General features: G+C 48.3%; 1 protein-coding gene across 4 annotated transcripts in view; it reads left to right on the top strand.

Moving 5' to 3' along the window:
* The window catches only part of HEATR5A (HEAT repeat containing 5A), a 362218-nt gene that overhangs the window by 319529 nt on the left and 16624 nt on the right, over positions 1–26065 (top strand). For all 4 annotated transcript variants that reach the window (XM_069209087.1, XM_069209090.1, XM_069209089.1 and 1 more), the window contains exons 33-35: positions 9749–9973; positions 11062–11213; positions 12259–12472. In XM_069209087.1, the coding sequence (XP_069065188.1) occupies positions 9749–9973; positions 11062–11213; positions 12259–12472 (591 nt within the window). The remainder of the gene's footprint in view (positions 1–9748; positions 9974–11061; positions 11214–12258; positions 12473–26065) is intronic.

Here is a 26065-nt window from a genome sequence, read left to right as displayed (position 1 = left end):
CCCGCCTCCCCGGAGAAGCTCACTTCACCTCTTTCTTTCTATTTATATATATATAGTCAACATAATATACGCACATGTGCTTGGAAAATCTGAGGTGCTAGAGCTTCTCTCAGGAGGTTCTGAAGGGTGCTGTCGCCTGATTGGTGGAGGATCAGGTTTGGTCCTTTTCACAAAATGACTCTGATAGACTATGAAATTGAAGAGGCCTAGGGCCTTTTTTCTCTTCAATATGTTCTAACATTACTTGTGAAAATTGTACCGGAACTCCCATCTCGACGACGGGGAATGATTCAAGCATGTGAACTTACTTACGTGCGTCAAGTCTAACACTGCCCCAGAAGTGACAGATATTGGTTCTTTTCTTTCTACGCCATGTGACGCAAATCAGAGTAGGTTCTCAAATCTGTCAATTTCCTGATGACTGCAAGCATTTTTGACTGCGCTAGGGAATGATGTCCCACTGAATACAATTGGATTCAAGCCATGCTGTGATTGCAGGAAGCACATATCGGTCACAGACCGTACAAGGTGTGTTTTGGTGCCCTAGCTCAGGATGCGACTCTGTGATAAGTGCATTCTCATGCACCCAAAGGTGTGTTTCAAGACTGTGAGGTGAAGTTTTATGTTGTTCTCTTTATGCTGTCCTGTACGTTTTCAAGTCGCAGGCCTGTCTCGGTTCTGATAACTATGCTGCTCCTGTGACTGCTCAAGTGTCTCGCTTGGAGTCCTATAGAAAAGTGGTACTCAACCCCATCCTGCCAATCTATTTCCAAAGAGACGTTAAAATGTTGTTAATATGTCAGTTTCTTTCCGTCGACGTCGCCAGCCACAGAGCCGATCCCACGGTTGATTCTGAGGCACATTGATCTTTCCAGGCTGTTGTCAAACCCACAGCAGATCAAGCCCTTTAGTGAGGCCATGCTGGAAATATTCCGCGTGCTTCCGGCTCAAGGGACCCACAGAGACCACAAGTCTGGTTTTCTGCTATTTTGTCATTCCTCAATACAGTCTGCCCCTCTGGACCCATAACCAAGCCTGTACAGACTTCCACTCCGGCCCCTGTGTCCATGCTGTTTTCTTCACCCTAATGCCAGTATTGCTTCCACTGATACCATGTCAGATCCTGAAAACATGTCCGCTCAAGCGTGACCACTGTCGTGCTATGGGATTATAAAACTGTAACCTGTTGTCATGCACCATGATGTTTACCCTTTGACTCTGCACATCCCAGCTATCAGCAGAGGCTCTATTCTGGGCTCTTATTCTGCCACAGCAGGATACACCCAGGGATACTGATGATGGGGAGTAGGATGGAGTGCTCCAGACCTATTGAGTCCTAAGACAGGATGCAGCACATTGGAAAGCAGAACATTTGTTTTACATGTTAGACCAGTAAAAACTCACATGTTGTCTTTACTGTGAGAGAGGCTAGTAGCCCCATTTGCGAGTACAGGATTACATGCTGACATCTCAGCTGCCTTAACTTCTGAATAGGACTACAAAAGTTGGTACCTCAAGGTATCAAACAGTTCGATGGCATCTGTCGCTGTAGATACGCATGTTCTGCAATAGCTCGCCATCTGGTGTTGGGCCGGAGTGTTACAAGTTGTTTTTCTTCGAAGAAGTCTTTCGAGTCACGGGACCGAGTGACTCCTCCTTTTGTCTCCATTGCGCATGGGCGTCGACTCTATCCTCGATTGTTTTTTTTCCGCCATCGGGTTCGGACGTGTTCCTGTCGCTCCGAGTTTCGGAACGGAAAATTAGCTAATTTCGGAAGATTTTCGTCGGTATTGTTGCGTTCGGGATCGGCGTACTTACATTCAACACCGCATCGAAGAGCTCCGGTGCCCTTCGGGGTAGTTTTTTCGATCCTCCGTCGGGGCCTGGTCGGCCCGACCGCGTGCTGAAGAACGCCGATGGAACGGACCCCGTTTCGTTTCTGCCCCAAATGCCACAATAAATACCCCTACACAGACCAACACTTGGTCTGCAACCTGTGCCTGTCACCTGAGCACAGCGAAGACACCTGCGAGGCCTGTCGTGCGTTCCGGTCCCGAAAAACACTCCGAGACCGTCGAGCCAGAAGACTTCAGATGGCGTCCGCACCGACAGCCCAACGGGAGTTCGAGGAACAGGAAGAGGAAGGTACCTTCTCGATCCAAGACTCCGACTCCGAAGGATTCGACGATACACAAACCGTGAGTAAGACGTCGAAAACCACACAGAGAAACATTTACAAGGCCCAGGGGACGCCACTGCCACCAGGCCATGGCTCGACCCATAAATTCGGTGACCGACCATCGGCACCGAAAAAGGCCCAAACAGTGCCGAGATCGTCCGACTCCGGTCGAGACACCGGCACGCAGCCTTCTCGGGACCGAGAAAGTGCTGGAGACAAGCCTCGACACCGTGATGCCGGTGTGGACACGGCTCGACGCCGAGACAGCGGCACAGAAACAGATCGACGCCGAGAGGTTTCGGCCCCGAAAAGGAAAAAAAGTCACCTCGGAGCCAAAAAAAACACGCAGACAAAGTTTCGATGCCGAAACAAACTGCAAGCGACCCAGCTTCAGGCTCTTATACAGAAGAGCACTCGCTAACCTCCCAAATGCAGAAGCATAGGTTTGAGGAAGAGCTACAAGCAACTGATGTGGACCATACGCAAAAGCGTATCTTCATTCAGCAGGGGACAGGAAAAATAAGCACCCTTCCCCCCATTAGGAGAAAGAGGAGGTTGGAGTTCCAGACGGAACAAACACCACAACCAAAAGTGGTGAAAAGAGTTACACCACCACCCTCACCTCCGCCCGTGATTGACGTTTCACCAGCACAAACTCCATCACACTCCCCAGCTCACACCACCATGAGCCAGGGTGACCAAGATCAGGACGCATGGGACCTATACGACGCCCCAGTGTCAGATAACAGTCCGGAGGCATACCCTGCGAAGCCATCTCCACCAGAAGACAGCACCGCGTACTCTCAAGTGGTGGCTAGAGCAGCACAATTTCACCACGTAAGCCTCCACTCAGAACAGGTCGAGGATGATTTCTTATTCAACACACTCTCCTCCACCCACAGCTCATACCAAAGCCTGCCTATGCTCCCTGGTATGCTCCGCCACGCAAAAGACATCTTTAAGGAGCCGGTTAAAAGTAGGGCAATCACACCAAGGGTAGAAAAAAAGTATAAGCCGCCTCCTACGGACCCGGTTTTCATCACTACACAGCTGCCACCAGACTCTGTCGTTGTAGGAGCAGCTAGGAAAAGGGCCAACTCTCACACATCTGGAGATGCACCACCCCCAGATAAAGAAAGCCGCAAGTTTGATGCAGCTGGTAAAAGAGTCGCAGCACAAGCTGCAAACCAGTGGCGCATCGCGAACTCCCAGGCACTACTTGCGCGCTATGACAGAGCCCACTGGGACGAGATGCAACATCTCATTGAACATCTGCCCAAGGACTTACAAAATAGGGCAAAACAAGTGGTTGAGGAGGGACAGGCCATCTCCAACAACCAGATCCGCTCCTCCATGGACGCTGCAGATACAGCTGCACGGACAATTAATACATCTGTAACTATCAGAAGGCATGCATGGCTCCGAACGTCTGGATTTAAACCAGAGATTCAACAAGCAGTTCTCAATATGCCTTTTAATGAAAAAGAACTGTTCGGTCCAGAAGTGGACACAGCGATTGAGAAACTCAAAAAAGACACGGACACTGCTAAAGCCATGGGCGCACTCTACTCCCCGCAGAGCAGAGGGAATTACAGCTCATTCCGTAAAACGCCCTTTCGAGGGGGGTTTCGGGGTCAAAGCACACAAGCCAGCACCTCACAAGCCACACCGTCCAGTTACCAGGGACAGTATAGAGGAGGTTTTCGGGGACAATATAGAGGAGGGCAATTCCCTAGAAATAGAGGAAGATTCCAAAGCCCCAAAACCCCTACTACTAAACAGTGACTCACATGTCACTCACCCCCTCCACACAACACCAGTGGGGGGACGAATAGGTCATTATTACAGAGCATGGGAGAAAATCACTACAGACACTTGGGTTCTAGCAATTATCCAACATGGTTATTGCATAGAATTTCTACAATTCCCTCCAAACATACCACCAAAAGCACAAAATTTAACAACACACCATTCCAATCTCCTGGAGATAGAAGTGCAGGCACTATTGCAAAAGAATGCAATCGAATTAGTGCCAAACACACAAATAAACACAGGAGTTTACTCACTGTACTTTCTGATACCAAAGAAGGACAAAACACTGAGACCAATCCTAGACCTCAGAGTAGTGAACACTTTCATCAAATCAGACCACTTCCACATGGTCACACTACAAGAAGTATTGCCATTGCTAAAGCTGCACGACTACATGGCAACTTTAGACCTCAAGGATGCTTATTTCCATATACCAATACACCCATCGCACAGGAAATACCTAAGGTTTGTATTCAAAGGAATACATTACCAATTCAAGGTACTGCCTTTCGGATTAACAACCGCACCAAGAGTCTTTACCAAATGTCTAGCGGTAGTCGCAGCACACATAAGAAGGCAGCAGATACATGTGTTCCCATATCTAGACGACTGGCTAATCAAGGCCCATTCGTTAATAGAGTGCTCAAATCACACAAATCATATCATACAAACCCTCTTCAAACTAGGGTTCACCGTCAATTTCACAAAATCCAAAATTCTGCCACGCAAGGTACAACAATACCTGGGAGCCATAATAGACACATCAAAAGGAGTAGCCACTCCAAGTCCACAAAGAATTCAAAATTTCAACACCATCATACAACGCATGTATCCAACACAAAAGATACAAGCAAAGATGGTATTACAACTCCTAGGCATGATGTCATCATGCATAGCCATTGTCCCAAACGCAAGACTGCACATGAGGCCCTTACAACAATGCCTAGCATCACAGTGGTCTCAAGCACAGGGTCACCTTCTAGATCTGGTGTTAATAGACCGCCAAACTTACCTCTCGCTTCTGTGGTGGAACAACATAAATTTAAACAAGGGGCGGCCTTTCCAAGACCCAGTGCCACAATACGTAATAACAACAGATGCTTCCATGACAGGGTGGGGAGCACACCTCGATCAACACAGCATACAAGGACAATGGAACGTACATCAAACAAAACTGCATATCAATCACCTAGAACTTCTAGCAGTTTTTCAAGCACTAAAAGCTTTCCAACCAATAATAGTTCACAAATACATTCTCGTCAAAACAGACAACATGACAACAATGTATTATCTAAACAAGCAGGGGGGACGCACTCCACGCAGTTAAGCCTGCTAGCACAAAAAATTTGGCATTGGGCAATTCACAACCAAATTCGCCTAATTGCACAGTTTATACCAGGGATACAAAATCAACTCGCAGACAATCTCTCTCGAGATCACCAACAGGTCCACGAATGGGAAATTCACCCCCAAATTCTGAACACTTATTTCAAACTCTGGGGAACACCTCAGATAGACTTGTTTGCGACAAGGGAGAACGCAAAATGCCAAAACTTCGCATCCAGATACCCACACAAACAATCCCAAGGCAATGCCCTATGGATGAACTGGTCAGGGATATTTGCTTACGCTTTTCCTCCTCTCCCTCTCCTTCCTTACCTGGTAAACAAACTCAGTCAAAGCAAACTCAAACTCATATTGATAGCACCAACTTGGGCAAGGCAACCCTGGTACACAACGCTGCTAGACCTATCAGTGGTACCCTGCATCAAATTGCCCAACAGGCCAGATCTGTTGACACAGCACAACCAAAAGATCAGACACCCAGATCCAGCATCGCTGAATCTAGCAATCTGGCTCCTGAAATCCTAGAATTCGGGCACTTACAACTTACCCAAGAATGTATGGAAGTCATAAAACAAGCCAGAAGGCCATCCACCAGGCACTGCTATGCAAGTAAATGGAAGAGGTTTGTTTGCTACTGCCATATTAATCAAATACAACCATTACACACAACTCCAGAACAGGTAGTGGGTTACTTGCTTCACTTACAAAAATCTAACCTAGCTTTCTCTTCCATTAAGATTCACCTTGCAGCAATATCTGCATACCTGCAAACTACCTATTCAACTTCCCTATATAGGATACCAGTCATTAAAGCATTCATGGAGGGCCTTAGGAGAATTATACCACCAAGAACACCACCTGTTCCTTCATGGAACCTAAATGTTGTCCTAACTAGACTTATGGGTCCACCTTTTGAACCCATGCACTCCTGCGACATACAGTTCCTAACCTGGAAGGTGGCATTTCTCATCGCCATTACTTCCCTAAGAAGAGTAAGCGAGATTCAGGCGTTTACTATACAGGAACCTTTTATACAACTACACAAAAATAAAGTCGTCCTAAGAACCAATCCTAAATTTTTGCCAAAGGTTATTTCACCGTTCCATCTAAATCAAACAGTGGAACTTCCAGTGTTCTTTCCACAGCCAGATACCGTAGCTGAAAGGGCACTACATACATTAGATGTCAAAAGAGCATTAATGTATTACATTGACAGAACAAAAAACATCAGAAAGACTAAACAACTCTTTATTGCATTTCAAAAACCTCACGCAGGAAACCCAATTTCAAAACAAGGTATAGCCAGATGGATAGTTAAATGCATCCAAATCTGCTACCTTAAAGCTAAACGACAGCTGCCCATTACACCAAGGGCACACTCAACCAGAAAGAAAGGTGCTACCATGGCCTTTCTAGGAAACATCCCAATGCAAGAAATATGTAAGGCAGCCACATGGTCTACGCCTCACACATTCACCAAGCACTACTGTGTAGACGTGTTATCCGCACAACAAGCCACAGTAGGTCAAGCCGTATTAAGGACATTATTTCAGACTACTTCCACTCCTACAGGCTGATCCACCGCTTTTGGGGAAATAACTGCTTACTAGTCTATGCAGAACATGCGTATCTACAGCGACAGATGCCATCGAACTGAAAATGTCACTTACCCAGTGTACATCTGTTCGTGGCATCAGTCGCAGTAGATTCGCATGTGCCCACCCGCCTCCCCGGGAGCCTGTAGCAGTTTGGAAGTTACCTTCAATTATTTATATATGTATCATCTCAACCTTAAATAGGTGCATACTTAGTCACTCCATTGCATGGGCACTATTACTACAATTCAACTCCTACCTCACCCTCTGCGGGGAAAAAAAATCGAGGATAGAGTCGACGCCCATGCGCAATGGAGACAAAAGGAGGAGTCACTCGGTCCCGTGACTCGAAAGACTTCTTCGAAGAAAAACAACTTGTAACACTCCGGCCCAACACCAGATGGCGAGCTATTGCAGAACATGCGAATCTACTGCGACTGATGCCACGAACAGATGTACACTGGGTAAGTGACATTTTCAACTCATTACATTAAGCCATACTTGATTACGAAGTCGAAATTCATGTAACTTGTTTCTTCATGTAACTTGTAGAAGTCTGTCGCCCCAGTCTCTCAGTTGTCCTTTGCAGATGCTCTCCACAAGACAGCCTTCTTCCCACCTAGGTAGATGTATAAATGACTCCCTGGACAGGTAACAATAGTGGCCTGCGCGGAAGGAGGTGTTACCTTCTCTTGGCAGAAAGCCACATGGGGTGTTAGCCCAAAATGCAAACTTCAAACGGGAAGTCGCCTTTGAAAGGCAAATGGTGAACATCCATGAGGCAGGATGGTCTTTTGTCTGGGTAAACAGGTTGGCATCTGGGCAGAGAGGGGGAAACACTGGACATGTAGCCACCCATCTAGGGCAGACTACCAAACTCCACACACACCAGGAGAGAGGTTCAGCCATATTGGGAGGTGGCAAGAATAGAGCACAGCACTCTAGGGTAGCTAGGTGCTACACTTCACAGGCAGTTGTCATCAGTCGGGAGGAAACCAAATAGCCCATTGGCTAGTGACAACCACCTCCTCTAAGGGCCCCTTCTGGGCATAAATGGGCACTCCTGGTATCCAGTACTCCAACCTCAATTGGACTGGAGAAGAGGACTGAAAGACTGCCCTGCTGACCTTGGACCTGGCAAAGAAAACTTTCACCGAAGTTGACCTGCACCTGCTACTCCTTGGGCTAGCGAAGGAAAGGACTGTGCCTGCTGTGTCCTGCAAGAGGAGAAGACGTCCCCGGTCCCAGCCAGAAGCAGAGACTTCAAGAGTCAGTTAGCTGACTTCCCATTCGCAGCACAGGCCTACAAAAGCTGGAGAAGCCTGCCTGGCGAGTTGGAAGCCGAACACACCGGATAATCGCTTCTCGTCCGTGTGCGGTTGTGAAGACCGAGACTGACCGCTCATGGTTGCACCAGAGTCTGTGGGACTCAGGAGAGTTATCGAAGTGCAGTTTGTTCCCCAGAAAAAGAGTTACCGCGTAAAGAGGGAAACCACTGACTGTGTTGGGTGACCAGTAGTCCATTGGTGACTGGGCATTTGCTGAACCCAAGAGCACTTTAAGGGACATCAACCCCTCTGGCCAAGGAGACTGTGGACTGAGAAGTAGCCCCAGGAAGAGTTCCATTGACTGCACAGTATCTTGAGCATCCTTGAGCATCTTAAGCTTCCTTGTGCATCTTAAGCTTCCTTGTGCATCCGTGAGCATCCGTGAGCATCCGTGAGCATCCGTGAGCATCTGTGAGCATCTTGAGCATCCTTGCATCTCTTCCATCAGGACCACTCCCCAGAGTTTAATGGCAACTGGCCACTAATGCTGGACTTGGACTGAGGACTGTTGTTCTTGCAAAGGAAGCTGTTCCTTTAGACCTTGTTGGTCCCCTAGACTGGCCTCCCACTGAGTTGGTTGCCCAAAGTACTTCTAAATAAGTGTATTCACCCTTGAAGTAACGTTTTGTTGAAAACTTTTCTAAGTGTCAAATTGATTGAATTTGTCAGTGCTTGTTTGCGGTCGAGTGTTTCTTCACTTGGTCTGGTGCTGTTTAAATGCTTTACACTTGTTCCTTTGTTGAAGCCTGGCTGCTCGATGCTGCGGCTACCCAGAGTTGAGCTAAGGTTTGACAGACCATGTCTGACTGGTCCCGGTGAGGGGGCCGGGAGGGTTGAAGTGTATTACACTGTGAGGTCTCACGACACCATATAATGCACTCCGTTTCCTCCCAACTGCATGCCACAAACATATGCTTACAGGGTAAGTAACATTTTCCTTACTTGACTCGAGTGTTTATTTATTGTGACGCTGTTCCATTGTAACTCAGTTTCTAACCTCCTGGTGTAAGCCCTGAGAGTCCAAAGTAAACGACAATCCGCAGATAGGATACTCCACAATACCCACTGACTTCCTCAGACTCCGCAGCGAAGGCCTCTCAGCAATGATCACAAGATGGTAAATGCTGAAAGCTTCCACTTACTGTAGGAGCAAAGGATTGGCACATTGTGGTAGGAGTGCACTGACAAAGACTACATATCCTGTAAAGCAGAAAACACTATTTGTGATCACACACAGATGACGCGAGTTGGGAGAACTTTCTCAGAGTTCATGTTGTGCTAAATAGAAGACAACTCTTGCATTGTGGGTAAATTCAGAAGAATAGGAGCACACACTCCTATTGTAGCACGCCAACCAGGAGGTAGCATTGGAACATTTTGAGTATTTTCCTGAGTATTTTCCTGAGTACACAGCTTCATATGTTGTCTGAAGTGATTTACGTCTCTTTATGTACACCTTAACTTTGTGCGTGTGCTTTGTCTTCTAGGAAGCGTATCAGTCCTTCCCACAATACTGTACCTAATTATTGGGATCTTGCGTGAAACCTGCGTGCGCCCACCTGCAGGCCAGCTCTCTGGGACTGTGTCTGCTGCCCTGCAGGCGCTCCGAGGAGTTGTCTCCTCTCCAATGGCCCGTGTTGAGAAGAGCCGCTCTGCATGGACTAGTATGCTTCGTAGTGCCTTAGCCACACTTCTGAATGCCTGGAATCCAGGTAATCTGGGTGATAGGCCTGTACAAAAGCTGCTGCCTACTCTTGTTGGGATTACCTTCAAATAGAAGCTCAGGAGCGGGGAGAGATGGCTGAGTGGTGGAGAGTTCGCGCACCAATGCACCAGTCCTTAGGGAATTACCTGCACAGTGTTGATTGAGCGTGGGTAACCTGAAGGCCACTTGATTAAATCCGTACCGGTGTGGCCCAGCCTTTCATCCTCTTTGACAAAAAAACAAATGATGCCTAGTTCTCAGCATGTGTTATTTCCAACATGAATACATTAGGACAGTTTGTCCACCTTCTGCATGATGATAGAATGAAGAACAATTCTTTGCCATTTACTCTTTAGATGATGATGATAAAATGCCAGCCAGTGTTCTGCTTTCTACATAGTTTTGTCTGAAGCCTGCTGTGTATGGCTGCTGTTTGTGAATTTGCATTCTGTTCATTGCATGTATGTCTGCTCTTTGAAAAGTGGTCTGTACATAATATGAAAGATTTCTGTTTAGATACTTCACCTTGTGTATATGGCTGTTGTTCAGAGTAAGGGGGTATTCACCTTGTGTTATGGTTATCATTGCCTTGAATACGTGTTGTACAGCATTATTTGCTTATAATTTTCTTCAGAGGAGGTCTTGTATGTACAGCTTCTGCTCAGTAGTATTGTTCTGCATTTTCTGTGCGTGGCTGATGATCGTGGTGTTCTGCATCGTATGTGAGTCTATTCAATATGTTCTATGTATCCCATAAACTTTATCCCCAAGAGTGTTGGCCACACACTTCAATTGAGTCACTGCTTGCTGTTCAGAGCATGTTTTTTCTGCACAGCTTCAGTAACACTAACACTTAATACTGCAGGAGGTTACTCTTGGTTACTCATTTTGCAGTAATGACATAGCATGGACATTGGGCCGTGGTTGGAGAGGGTCCCCTGCTATCTGTTAAAGCGGTGTAGGGTGCGGTGCGTAGTAAGAGGGATGGACCTCTTTTGGGGTGAGCTGTGTACCCTACTATGTAGACCTTTTAGACGAAGGCACCTTTTTCTGCTAGAAAGGTTGCTGATAACATGCTTTTTCTCTGTTTTGCAGGCGAACCACAACAAGAAGCAGCACAACTCGGCCTGCTCACTGCCATAGTTGTCTTTATTTTATCAGTGGATCCAGAGGTGTCCGCCGTTCAGTGCCTTCAACAACAGTGCATCGAGAAGCTCCAGACAGGACTCAATACCAAGGATCCTGAAGTAAGTGTACTACCTCAAAGTAGAGTATCAGCGGTATACCGTAACATTTAGGAAACATGCGCACGGCCACCCACCGCCTGCATGGCCCTTTCTGTTCAATTAATTTCTAAGATAAGCTTTGACCTGAATAGTACACTGCTCCACAACCCTTGCCTAGCCCTCAAATAATTTAGTACTCAGCCGGAGAGCTTTCTCCTGTTGGGAAGATCTCTGTAGAGCCACAACCGAAGGTCCTCTTGATTAGAATATCCTCTGCCTCTCAACTTATTACTTGTGGATGTAATTCCAGTTATTGGAAACCGTCTCTTAGAATATTTCTCCAGTTTGCAAGGCATGTCCTGTCTGTCTGACTGAGTTAGTTTGTCCTGTGTTGGCTATTAGTTTTCAGAGTCCACTTTACAAGCCCCGTCACGTGAAATCACAGCTATGGTTTATGTTTGATGTAATTTCAGTCCTGATAAATCAGAGGCTCCAGTTCCTGTACCTACCCCTAAGGGGACATAAGAGATGAGAAGAACATAGCCAGCTTTTTGAGTGCAGAAAGAAGAAAGGGGATTTAAGAAACATAATGGACAAGAAGAGTGTATTGACTTGTGTATACGTTTAGGGAATCTAGAAGTCTAGTTGTGTCTGTGCATCTCTCTTTGGCAAGGAGTCTGGTCAGAGCCCCCATGGCTTTGAGCAGACTTGGTTACTGGTTACACTATATGGTTACACTATATGTGGTATGATGCATCACAGTTTTGTATGTTAAAATACCTTTTGTCCAAATACAGTAAAACTGACGATCACGACTTGAAATCCAGTCACTCACTATAAGGACGAGTCAGGCTGTTCTGCTCACAGGGCTCTGGCAACTCAGACACTTATTTAGAGACTTCCTCTGGTGCAAGTCCCTGATGTGGAAAAACTGTTGAAACTATGCTTTTCTTATGAAGCCGGATTTTAGCACTTTGACAGGTCTATGAAAAGATCGCCTTACCAGGGTTGAACTTTGCCTGATCTGTATGTATTTGGTTAATGTTATGATTATTTCTCTTCTCAGGTGCAGGTGAAGTGCTACCAGCTTGTGCTCTCACTCTTCCAGCACCCAGCCTCTGCTGTTTCATCCCCGTACATCCACTCCTTGGCCCCCACAATCATGAGCCAACTGGTGGAAGCAGGGAGGAGTAGGCCGGCGAGCATTGCTGAGTTGCAGGTCATACAGGAAGGAGTTCGAGTCCTCAGAGCGCTGGTGACCGTAGCAGAGGAGAACCATCGTAAGTTATGTAGCACAGAACGTCTGTGGCCACTGGCATCAAGTCGACTTCAGAGTTCAACAAAGAGGAATACTGATAGTTCAATTAAGGGTGGAACTCTGCTGGTAAAATACACTCATGAGCCGCGGCAAACACAAGATGTAATAGCTTTGAGTGGCATTATCTAGGACGTAAAGGTGGGGAAGCAAAATACAAAAGCTAGAGGTAAGGTTGTGTAAGACAGTCAACTTGCATCTTACACAAGCTTGGTGCCCTTTGCAGTGAGGGTAGTAAGCTGTGTTCCTCCTAAATTACCCTGAACTTCCCCCCCTGGTTCCAGACTGGCTCCAGAAACTTTTTTCCCCTGGCAGTGGCTCTCTGGCACCATCATGGGGTACCGCACAACTCGATTTGCAACTCTGCTTGCCCAGGAAGTGACAATACCGGCCTAGTTTTAGCACTGTTTAGCATGGTGGCATCCATTCCTGTTTCTTTGGACCTTACTAGCATGGGTCCGGAGTGCATCATTTTTTTCAGCAGTTTTCTCAACTATTGTATTGCGTTCCTAGCAGACTAGGTCAAATGTTACCTCTTACGGTCTCAGGGTTCAAACTACGTTGAAACTGCTGCAGATTCCTTACCTTTTGAATATTCCCTAGGCATCAGACTGGAACTTTTCAGCAGTACCTTGATGTAACTATATAGGCGCTAAGCCACGTGTTGACCCCAGTTCTTATCTTTCCACAACACCAGATGCAGCTCCGGCGCTACCTCATCTCTTTGAGACCACTTTTTACCTTGAAAAAATTGTAAAATACTGTGGAAGAGAAATGTCACCTCCCTGAAAAGGTTTTAAACCTTGTAAGGACTGTCGGAAGCAAATGTCTGTGACGGACCCTCATCAGGTTTGCCTGCGGTGCCTGGGGTCAAGTTACGCCTCTAACACCTGCACCGATTGTGCGTCGATGGACCAGAAGACCACACAAGACTGTGGGGCAAAGTTCTACACTGCCAAGTTCCAGAAGACTCTGCAATAGAATTGCTGCAGCCGAAGGTTTAATCCTGTTACAGATGGCGCAGGAGCCATTCCAGGCATCAGTCTGTCTCGATCAAGCAGTTGGGTAAGTTGAAGAAAAAGCATAAGAAATCTAAGCAAGACTCTGCCCTTTCCCACTACTCTAATCTCCTGAGATGGCATGGGTGCGGCACAGTTCTTCTGAATCTCACTCCCGAAGTAGAGTGACGTCAGAGCCTATCCTTCAACTTGTTCCGCCACAACCCAAGTTTCCTAGGCCATCACCACTCCTACATAGATCAAAGAGTTCAATGAGGCCATGCTCCATCTCTTCAGATTCTTGTCGACTCCCTCTAGCTCGCCTTCGGCCCCATGGAGCCAAGAGGTCCTGCATCCAAAGTACTTCCAGTGGGCTCACCCTCTGCACCAGTTGGACCCTCCAAGCCCACCATGAAGCCACCTCTGGCTTTAATTGGGACTTCACCTCCAGCGCCAAGGTCCACATTGGTTCCCTGAACTTTGATGCCAATGCAGACTTCACTGACACTTGACGACAAAGTATCTATTGTACACTGACTCCGCGTTCAACGCCTATTCGACCTCTACTGAGGTAATGTCTGGCCGCTGTTGAGGCACCAGATCCTTCACCCGAGCTTTCACATGGAAGAGCACATTCCCTGCCTTCCCTGGATGGCACGGATTCGGACAACGATTTGGACATGGATGATGAGATTGGCTAGCTATACCACGAAGAGAATTGGTACAATGATTTACAAGAAGCTGAAGGCCTTGACCCCTCCCCTGAGAAGGGGCTCCTCTCAGCCCCTGTTCCTTCATGCACCATGATAAAGTGTACAAAAAAGTGATGGGTGGAATGCTTGAATTAACCAAAACCAGTCCTAGGTTGCTTGTGTTTCAGTTCAAGGAGGGCCTGGAAGTTCGGGCTGCACTGTTCTCATTGGAACAGAGTCCAGACTGATTTGCATATGGCTGAGTCCAAACGAAGGTGATGTGCAAAATTACAATGGACTGGGATGCGGCCCCAAGTAATTATTGGTGGCTAATTCAAGCATTCCATCCATCACTTTTTTTTGTATACTATGGTGTGTTGCCCTAAGTGGGACACATTCCAAACTATTCCCCTAATTGGGAGTCTAACAGGTGGAGACAGTCAGAAAAGAAGGTTTCCCCATCCACCAGATTGGCGGTTTGATCTGTAAATGCCAGCTGCCTGCTGGGGCACCTTTCCCACACCCTTTGAGATTCGGCGACAAGTCCTCTCAAGTGTTCAGGTGTTCCTGAAAATCTCCAACCTGTCCTCGCCCAGGTTATACAGGATGGTTGTGACGCGGACAAGTTCACAATTTGTTGTAGCTTGGACACCACCGCTTTGATTGGGAAGGCCAGTGGCACCACTTGATGCCACTTTGTGTTGTGATCCACTGATTTTTCAAGAGATGTCCAGTCGTTCCTCATGAACATGCAGATGATGGGACTCAGCTGTTTGGGGAACAAGTAAAATTCTGCTCCGAAGCAGTTTAAGGAGAGCAGGGCCATTGCACAACTGATCTGTAAGAGGCTGGCTCATTTTATGGTGCACACCTCTGGTGTGTCACCCTATACTGAGTCAAGGCAACCCTTAGTGATAGTGTTTAGGTGGCTAGATAGCAGACGCTCTCTAGGGGTAGCTGTGGTGAGTACCTAATGTTTATCCAGGAGAAATGTAAAGCACTTGTAATAGCACAATAGTTAGTCAGTAACTATCACACAAGAAAGAACCACACCAAGTGTTGCAAAATTTAAATATTCTTTATTACAACACTAGGGATATACTAACATTGGTATAGCTCCATTTGGAGCTATCAACACACAAAATAAACACTTAGCAGGAAAAGCATACAAATACATGGGACTGTATGGGGGGAGGGAGGGTGAACCATATACTAAGAAAGTGGTATAAGAATGGAGGTGCCCAACCAAGGTAAGTGTGTTAGAATCCCAGGGGCTGGCGGTGCAAGAAATTACCCAAGGTAAGTACCAGAAATCCCACAGGCGCCCGGGTGCAGTTGTTATAGAGCCGGGTGTCCCATAGGCTTACTCAGGACTGTTGCGATTGGATTTTTAGGGAACCAGGACCCTTCCCAGTGGACCCAGAGGAAACCAGTTGGCGCAAAGAAGGTTGGCGAGTGCCTCCACTCGTGGATACCCAGAAGACCGGAGTACCTACACCAGGGGAGCCCAGGTACATAGGGGTGAAGTGGCGTCGGAAACCCTTGTTGAAGTCAGTGGAAGCCTCGATTGTCCAGCTGCTGTCACGACCCAGGGACCAGGTCGATGGAACCCAAGGGGGTGATGTGAAGAACCTGCAAAAGAAGGGGTCAGTGTCCAGACCAATCGGGATGTCAATGCAGTGCAGATCGGCAATGACAACCGTCATGGAGGAGAAGTTCCTGCAGGACGGTGAAGGAAGAAGTCCACCTGCAGAGACCAGGGGATGCAGGAGATCCTTGGAGTCGCCCACAAGCTCTCCCGTGTTGGTTGCTGGATCGCAGGAGGGTCAGTGGCCAGCAGGGCCACCAACACTAGCCTTGGTAAATGCAAATAGTTGTTGCAAGGAAGATTGTAGGTTTTTGAGGATGAGCAAGGTCCTAGTAACTCGACCCTTGGAAGAGAGTCAGGGCAGCCCTCAGCATAGAGGAAAGCAAGCCGGATTCGGAGAAGACCCCACGAGTGACCCACTGGAAGCAGGCACAGGGAGTTGCAAGGAGGCCTCAACAGCACAACAGAACTGGAGTCCCACGTTGCAGGAGCTGCAGAGTGAAATCTGATCTTGGAGTTGCAGAGTGCTTGGGCTTTTGGAGACTGAGGATCTCCTGGAGGAAGAGTCAACAAGCCTCGGCAAGAGCAACAGTCGTGGTGCACAGGGGTTCCGTTCCAGTGGCTACAGCAAGGGCCTTCTGTTTCCCAAGTTGGTCAAAAGATGAGATGGTCCCAGAGGACCACGGAACCACCACTTATAAGCAGAGCCAATTAGTTGTCCGTGGGACAGCAGAATCCACCAGCCAGTTGTTGTTGTCTTGAGGTGCGTGTGGATGCAGGAGAGTTACTCCTTCACTCCAAGGGAGATTCCTTCTTGTTTCTTGGATGGAAACAGAGTCCTTGTGACCCTGGAGAATGCACAGCCTTGATCTTTATAATTTTCAAGGAAATGACTCAGCTTCCCGCTGCCAGTAATGTAACAGAAGGCTCCAAACAACACAGAAATGAGCTAGCCTGTTTGTTCTAAAAGAAACTCTCTGACATTCAGGCAATTTTCCCCAGCAACTCCTTGTATAAGGATAAGTCAGCCCCTCATGTCGACTCTGTCATGCAGAGCCCCTTTTTTCTGGTTTTCAGCCCTTGAGGGAAGACTTGGTAGATAATTACCATTGCTCTTTAAAATCTTGATCTCCTTTGGATCCGTCCCTTCCGTCCATCTTAGCCTTAGGATCGGCTGTTATAACGCCTGTGCTAACCAAAGTGCTCAACGACTCTGACTCTGGGGCATCTACCGCAACACTGGAAACATGCAGTCGTTAAGCCCCGACTAAAAAAAAATAAAAAATAAAAACGGTCTTGATACAACACTACTCTGTAACTACAGACCAGTTGCTCTTCTCCCTATAGCATCAAAAATAATCGAGAAACACATTAACGTTCAAGCGTCAGGCTTTTTTGAAGTGTATAATCTTCATCATAATACCCAAATAAGATTCAGAGCACAACACAGCACGGATACTTCCCTGATGGCTGTTAGTGAAGATCCTCAACAACACCTAGACGCGGGTGAATATGCAGTAATCATTTTACTTGACTTGACTTGAGTGCCGCCTTTGACACTGTGGATCATAAGATCCTACTTCACAGAATTCCTCAGGTGGGTATTGAGGGTACCAGCCTTAAATGGTTTTCATCTTACTTGAGTCAGAGGACTTTTCAAGTCCTTGATCAGACACACTTTTCGAACATTTTTCCTCTCACTTGTGGGGTTCCACAGGGCTCGTCCTTAAGCCCTACGCTTTTTAATATCTATCTGGCCCCTTTGGCAAAGATTGTGGAACCCCACGGTATGTCCCCTGGGTCCTATGCCGATGATAACCAATTGGACTTTTCTTTTTCCACCAACTCGGAACAGGCCACCTTATCATCTTGTCTGTCAGATGTTGCCAGATGGATGGCAGGCAGCAAGCTTGAGCTTAATGACGAGAAAACAGAGGTTATGTTGGTAGGAAACTTATCCCCTCAGGTCCCCTGTTCCAGTCCCAGTAGAATTAAAAGATCTCCCCCCGCCTAAAGACAATATAAAAAGTTTAGGCTTTTGGCTGGATTCCCGTCTTACGATGGAATATCACTTGAAAAAACTTGGAGCCACCTGTTTCAATCTGTTAAGGTCTTTCAGGAAAATCATTACATTCCTTCCCTTTCTGGCTAAAAGACTTATCGTTCAGGCCCTCATATTGTCACGCCTGGATTATGGGAATGTTCTATTTATGAGCTCTCCATCCTATGTCTTAAAGAGATTGCAGGTGGTACAAAATGCTGCTGCCTGCCTACTGATGGACATTCCCAGACATCACTCTGCCAAAGCAGCTCTGGCCTCTCTCCATTGGCTTCCCATTGAACAGCGTGTCAATTTCAAAGCCATCTGTTTAGTTCACTGGGCACTTCATAAAAAGGGTCCGGGTTTTCTTAGGCAGATCGTAACTCCCTACATTCCTCTAAGATAAATTATATCTTCTTCTGCCTCTCTTATTAATATCTGTTGTGTCAAGAAAGCATGATGGGGAGGCAGTTCATTTGCTTTCAAAGCAGCCCATCTATGGAATTCACTCCCATTGGAAGTCCACTTAAAGAACTCAGAACTTTCTTTCTGTAAAAAATTGAAGACCTTTCTTTTTCCTCTTTAGTTTTTCAGCTTTTTCCCTGCCTGTTTAATGGTCCTGCATTAGTGCTGGGAAGCCTCCGGGTAGCCATGCGCTCTACAAGTTCTAATACAATAATACAATGTTGCAGAATTCTTGCATGATCTGGAGAAATATTGCATTGGGAGCTTTCCCACCAGAAGCGGACGTGTTGTGGTTCCAAAGCAAACCAGCAGTGGTGTCAGAGGCCAGGAGCAGAAGATGTCTTGCAGAGAGTTCCTTGTAGAGTCCTGGTCGACGAATCTGAGCACCCACCCTCGGCCGAGTCCTTAAGTAACCCTAAAAGGGGGATGGTCACTCTCTGTAGTGACCCACCTATCTCAGCTGGACCGGGGCGTCATCTATCTGGCTTGATCAGTCAGATGCTCACAGGGGCCTCTGCCTACCATGTTTTCAAGCTGACAGAATCAACCGGCCACCTGGCAGAGTTCTGTGTACCTCAATAGGGGCGGAGCTGGACCAGGGTATGGTCACTCCCCCTGTCGTTTGTGTGGTTTTGCGCCAGAGCGGGAACCGGGTGTTCCTCGACTGGTTCATAACAGGTTATGTATGGGAGGCACCAAATTTGCCCTTCAAAGCAGTCTGGTGGTGCTGGGAGGCCACTCCACCCTCGCCCAAAGACACCTAGTTCTAAAGGGGAGAATGTCACACCTCCCTCTCACAGGAAACTCTTTGTTCTGCCTTCCCCTGTTCGAGTTAAGCTCAGCAACAGGAGGGCAGAACCGTATCGGAGGTCTGCAGCAGCGTGGGTTGGCAGGCAGACCCTGTAAGGCTGTACAGGCAGGGCTGGGGGATCCTCAAAGCAGCCCATCTATGGAATTCACTCCCATTGGAAGTCCACTTAAAGAACTCAGAACTTTCTTTCTGTAAAAAATTAGCACTGGAATAGGCATAGTTGCACGATTCCAATATGTTTGATGTCAAACATGCCTAGGTTCGGAGATCCATTATGTAGTTGGACACCTTGTGTTGACCACTGTCCACTACATACCTTAAGATGGCTTCCCTGCCCTTAAAAAGCTCAGGAATTGGAGTCTGGGGTTTATATGGGTGCCTCTGCTCATGCAGGGGTATCCTCACATGTAGGCACATGCACCCTGCCCTTGGGCTGTAGGGTCTGCCAGAGGGGTGACCTACAGTGTCCAAGTGCAGTAACTGCGATATAAGGCGAGCCTTATATCAAGGTGCATGCATCATTTCACACAGGCAGCAATGGCAGGCCCTCAGGCACAGTTTGCATGGGTGGCATAATGCATGCCGCAACCCATGGGAGACCCCTGGTGTACCAATGCCCTGGGTACCTAAGTACCATATACTAGGGACTTACATGGGTGCACCAGTGTGCCAATTGTGGGATGCAAAATTTACCAGCAACCAAATTTAGAGAGAGCACAGCCACTGGGGTCCTGATTAGCAGGATCCCAGTGTACTACAGTCTAAACACTCTGACACCAGGCTACACTTGGGAGTAGCTATGTCAGAAAGATGCTACTTTGCTACATTAGCAGCCCCTCTTTGCCAACTGCATCGGCCCTATTACTACTTTTGTGTCGTGGGCAGATATGCCCCATATTGCCACCCAATTCAACCTCAAAAAGGTGCCAGCTATTGCTGTGGTCAAGGCCCAACTGCCTCCCCTGTTCACTACCTCCCTGTAGCTCCACCTGCCCAATCTAGCATGCCCTTACGTCACCCAGTGGGTGGCAATATCTGGCCATCCTTGCTGCTTTGGCTGCTCCCCCCCACCATTGCTCTGTCTTGTGGCAGGATGTGTAAGCCTTTTTGGCCAAAGGGGCTATAGAGAAGTAGGACTTGGGTGTTAGTCCCACTACTGTCTGATGCCAAATAAGGACAGAGACCTTTGCTCTATTTTAGACCTACACCCTCTTAATGCCTCCTTCCAGAAGGATAAATTCAGAATGCTCACACTGGCTCAGGTCTCGTCTGCCCCCGAACCTGGAGAATGGATGGTAGCATTGGATGTGCAAGATGCCTCTTTCCATGACCCTGTCCTGCAGGCCAGCTGGCGCTACCTGCAGTTAATGGAGGGACAGGAGCGTATTTAATTTTGCCGTGCTGCCCTGTGGTATCACCAGTGCCCCCCCTCACAAAAATGATGGTGTTGTGACAGCATTCTTAAGAGGTCAGGGACGCTAGTCTTCCCCCAACTCAACGACTGGCTGTTGTAGGCGGGCTTGCCCCTAGCAGTCATCAACCAGACTACAGTGCATCTCATATCATCTTAGAGTGCTCCCTATCAACATGCCAGACTCACTCCTGACTCCCTTCTCAGTCACTACCATCCATTGGAGCCATTCTGAACACAGTTTGGTTTTGTGCCTTTCCCCCGGGATAAAAGCTTCCAAGACGTTCAGGCTATAATCCTGATCTTTTAGCCATGGTTCTGGATTTCATTTAGATTGAATCTGAGAATGGTGGGATTGATGGCCTCCTGCTTGTCAAGCACTCCAGGTGGCATGTGCAGCCTCTGAAGCGGGATCTTAAATCTCAGTGGGTCCAACATCAAAGTTACCTCTCCGACCACAGTCATTTGTAAGGGGAGACTGCATAAGATCTGCAGTGATGTTAACTGGAACGCAAGTGGGTCAGTTGTAGACCCTTCTCCTTTCCTCTCCGGGAGCAGACAGTGGTGACGAACCCAGGCTTCTGTGTAGGTGTAGGAAAGTACCATCCTGCCTGGCATGTTACCCCCATATTTCACTGTATATATGTTGTTTTAGTGTATGTGTCACTGGGACCCTGCCAGCCAGGGCCCCAGTGCTCATAAGTGTGCCCTGTATGGGTTCCCTGTTGATGACTAACTGTCTCACTGAGGCTCTGCTAACCAGAACCTCAGTGGTTATGCTCTCTCTGCTTTCCAAATTGTCACTAACAGGCTAGTGACCAATTTCACCAATTCACATTGGCATACTGGAACACCCTTATAATTCCCTAGTATATGGTACTGAGGTACCCAGGGTATTGGGGTTCCAGGAGATCCCTATGGGCTGCAGCATTTCTTTTGCCACCCATAGGGAGATCTGACAATTCTTACACAGGCCTGCCAGTGCAGCCTGAGTGAAATAACGTTCACGTCATTTCACAGCCAATTACCACTGCACTTAAGTAACTTATAAGTCACCTATATGTCTAACCTTCACCTGGTGAAGGTTGGGTGCAAAGTTACTTAGTGTGTGGGCATCCTGGCACTAGCCAAGGTGCCCCCACATTGTTCAGGGCAAATTCCCCGGACTTTGTGAGTGCGGGGACACCATTACACGCGTGCACTGTACATATGTCACTATCTATGTACAGCGTCACAATGGTAACTCCAAACATGGCCATGTAACATGTCTAAGATCATGGAATTGTCACCCCAATGCCATTCTGGCATTGTTGGGGAGACAATTCCATGATCCCCCGGGTCTGTAGCACAGAACCCGGGTACTGCCAAACTGCCTTTCCGGGGTTTTCACTGCAGCTGCTGCCAACCCCTCAGACAGGTTTCTGCCCTCCTGGGGTCCAGGCAGCCCTGGCCCAGGAAGGCAGAACAAAGGACTTCCTCTGAGAGAGGGTGTAACACCCTCTCCCTTTGGAAATAGGTGTGAAGGCTGGGGAGGAGTAGCCTCCCCCAGCCTCTGGAAATGCTTTGATGGGCACAGATGGTGCCCATCTCTGCATAAGCCAGTCTACACCGGTTCAGTGTTCCCCCAGCCCTGCTCTGGCGCGAAACTGGACAACGGAAAGGGGAGTGACCACTCCCCTGACCTGCACCTCCCAGGGGAGGTGCCCAGTGCTCCTCCAGTGTGTCCCAGACCTCTGCCATCTTGGAAACAGAGGTGTTTGTGACACACTGGACTACTCTGAGTGGCCAGTGCCAGAAGGTGACGTCAGAGGCTCCTTCTGATAGGCTCTTACCTCTCTTGGTAGCCAATCCTCCTTCCTAGGTAGCCAAACCTCCTTTTCTGGTTATTTAGGGTCTCTGCTTTGGGGAATTCTTTAGATAACGAATGCAAGTGCTCATCAGAGTTCCTTTGCATCTCTCTCTTCACCTTCTGCCAAAGGATCGACCGCTGACTGCTCAGGACGCCTGCAAAACCGCTACAAAGTAGCAAAGACGACTACTGCAACCTTGTATCGCTGATCCTGCCGCCTTCTCTACTGTTTTCCTGATGGTGCATGCTCTGGGGGTAGCCTGCCTCCTCTCTGCACTAGGAGCTCTGAAGAAATCTCCCGTGGGTCGACGGAATCTTCCCCCTGCAACCGCAGGCAACAAAAGACTGCATCACCGGTCCTCTGGGTCCCCTCTCAGCACGACGAGCGTGGTCCCTGATACTCAGCAACTCTGTCCAAGTGACTCCCACAGTCCAGTGACTCTTCAGTCCAAGTTTGGTGGAGGTAAGTCCTTGCCTCCCCACGCTAGACTGCATTGCTGGGTACCGCGTGATTTGCAGCTGCTCCGGCTCCTGTGCACTCTTCTAGGATTTCCTTCGTGCACAGCCAAGCCTGGGTCCCCTACACTCTAACCTGCAGTGCACAACCTCCTGAGTTGTCCTCCGGCGTCGTGGGACTTCCTTTTGTGTCTTCGGGTGAGCTCCGGTTCACTCCTCTTCCAAATGCCTGTTCCGGTACTTCTGCGGGTGCTGCCTGCTTCTGTGAGGGCTCCCTGACTTGCTGGGCGCCCCCTCTGTCTCCTCATCCATGTGGCGACATCCTGCTCCCTCCTGGGCCACAGCAGCATCCAAAAAAAAATCCTAACCGCAACCCTTGCAGCTAGCAAGGCTTGTTTGCGGTCTTTCTGCGTGGGAACACCTCTGCAAGCTTCTTCACGAAGTGGGACATCCATCCTCCAAAGGGGAAGTTCCTAGTCCTCTTCGTTCTTGCAGAATCCACAGCTTCTACCATCCGGTGGCAGCTTCTTTGCACCCTCAGCTGGCATTTCCTGGGCATCTGCCCAATCTCGACTTTGTTGCGAATCTTCAGCTTGGTCCCCTTGTTCAACAGGTACTCTCGTCCGGAAATCCACTTTGGTTGCATTGCTGGTGTTGGTCTTCCTTGCAGAATTCCCCTATCACGACTTCTGTGCTCTCTGGGGAATATAGGTGCACTTTACACCTACTTTTCAGGGTCTTTGGGTGGGCTATTTTCCTAACCCTCACTGTTTTCTTACAGTCCCAGCGACCCTCTACAAGCTCACATAGGTTTGGGGTCCATTCGTGGTTCGCATTCCACTTTTGGAGTATATGGTTTGTGTTGCCCCTATACCTATGTGCTCCTATTGCAATCTACTGTAATTTTACATTGCTTGCATTACTTCCTTTTGCTATTACTGCATATTTTTGGTATTGTGTACATATATCTTGTGTATATTTGGCATCCTCATATTGAGGGTACTCACTGAGATACTTTTGGCATATTGTCATACAAATAAAGTACCTTTATGTTCGATGGCATCTGTCGCTGTAGATACACATGTTCTGCATAGCTCGCCATCTGGTGTTGGGTCGGAGTGTTACAAGTTGTTTTTCTTCGAAGAAGTCTTTCGAGTCACGGGGCCGAGTGACTCCTCCTTCTGTCTCCATTGCGCATGGGCGTCGACTCCATCTTCGATTGTTTTCTTTCCGCCATCGGGTTCGGACGTGTTCCTGTCGCTCCGAGTTTCGGAACGGAAAGTTAGTAAATATCGGAAGATATTTTCGTCGGTATTGTTGCGTTCGGGATCGGCGTAGTTAGATTCAACACCGCATCGAAGATAGACGCGCTCCGGTGCCCTTCGGGGTAGTTTCGATCCCCCGTCGGGGCCTGGTCGGCCCGACCGCGTGTAGAACAACGCCGATGGAACGGACCCCGTTCCGTTTTTGTCCCAAATGCCACAACAAATACCCGTATACAGACCAACATTTGGTCTGTAACCTGTGCCTGTCACCTGAGCACAGTGAGGAGACTTGCGAGGCCTGTCGCGCGTTCCGGTCCCGAAAGACTCTCCGTGACCGTCGAGCCAGGAGACTTCAGATGGCGTCCACGCCGACAGCGCACCGAGAGTTCGAGGAAGAAGAAACCTTTTCGATCCACGAATCGGACTCCGAAGAATTCGACGATCAAAGAACCGTGAGTAAGACGTCGAAAACAACACATCAGAAAAGTGACAAGGCCCAGGGGACGCCACTGCCACCAGGCCATGGCTCCACCCATAAATTCGGTGACCGACCATCGGCACCGAAAAAGTCCCAAACAGTGCCGAGATCGTCCGACTCCGGTCGAGACACTGGCACACAGCCTTCTCGGGATCGAGAAAGTGCTGGAGACAAGCAACGACACCGACATAGCGGTGTGGAAACGGCTCGACGCCGAGACAGCGGCACCGACGAGGATCGACGCCGAGAGGTTTCGACTCCAAAAAAGAAAAAAGCCACCTCGGAGTCGAAAAAAGATACAAACAGGGTTTCGGTGCCAAAACAACCCGTAACCGACCCAGGTCCAGGCTCTTATACAGAGGAGCAATCACTGTCCTCTCAGATGCGAAAGCATAGGTTTGAGGAAGAGCTGCAATCCACTGAAGTGGACCACACGCAAAAACGTATTTTCATACAGCAGGGAACAGGAAAAATAAGCACCCTTCCCCCTATTAGGAGAAAGAGGAGACTGGAGTTTCAAACAGACCAGGCGCCACAAACAAAAATGGTGAAAAAGGTGACTCCGCCACCCTCTCCTCCACCTGTAATTAACGTCTCACCAGCACAAACTCAGTCACATTCCCCGGCTCACACCACCATGAGCCAAGGTGACCAGGATCAAGACGCTTGGGACTTATATGACGCCCCAGTGTCGGACAACAGTCCGGAGGCATATCCATCAAAGCCCTCACCACCAGAAGACAGCACAGCATACTCTCAAGTGGTGGCTAGAGCAGCACAATTCCACAACGTAAACCTCCACTCAGAACAAGTCGAGGATGACTTTTTATTCAACACCCTCTCCTCCACCCACAGCTCCTACCAAAGCCTGCCTATGCTGCCTGGTATGCTTCGGCACGCAAAGGAAATCTTCAAGGAGCCGATCAAAAGTAGGGCAATAACGCCAAGGGTGGACAAGAAATATAAGGCACCTCCTACAGACCCTGTTTTCATCACCACACAGCTGCCACCAGATTCCGTCGTAGTAGGAGCAGCTCAGAAAAGAGCCAACTCCCACACATCTGGGGATGCACCACCCCCAGATAAAGAGAGCCGCAAGTTCGATGCAGCTGGGAAAAGAGTCGCAGTACAAGCTGCAAACCAGTGGCGCATCGCTAACTCTCAAGCACTACTTGCGCGCTTTGACAGAGCCCATTGGGATGAGATGCAACACCTCATCGAGCATCTACCCAAAGACCTACAAAAGAGGGCAAAGCAGGTGGTTGAGGAAGGACAGAACATATCAAATAACCAGATACGTTCCTCAATGGACGCAGCAGACACAGCTGCAAGAACAATTAATACATCTGTGACCATTAGAAGGCACGCATGGCTGAGAACGTCTGGGTTCAAACCAGAGATACAGCAGGCAGTGCTCAATATGCCATTCAACGAAAAACAACTGTTCGGACCAGAAGTGGACACGGCAATCGAAATACTTAAAAAAGACACTGACACTGCTAAA

This window comes from Pleurodeles waltl, chromosome 9 (assembly GCF_031143425.1).
Source record: "Pleurodeles waltl isolate 20211129_DDA chromosome 9, aPleWal1.hap1.20221129, whole genome shotgun sequence".
NCBI classification, from domain to species: Eukaryota; Metazoa; Chordata; class Amphibia; order Caudata; family Salamandridae; genus Pleurodeles; species Pleurodeles waltl.
The sequence above is the reverse complement of the archived record's forward strand: the minus strand, read 5'-3'. Positions and strand labels throughout refer to the sequence as shown.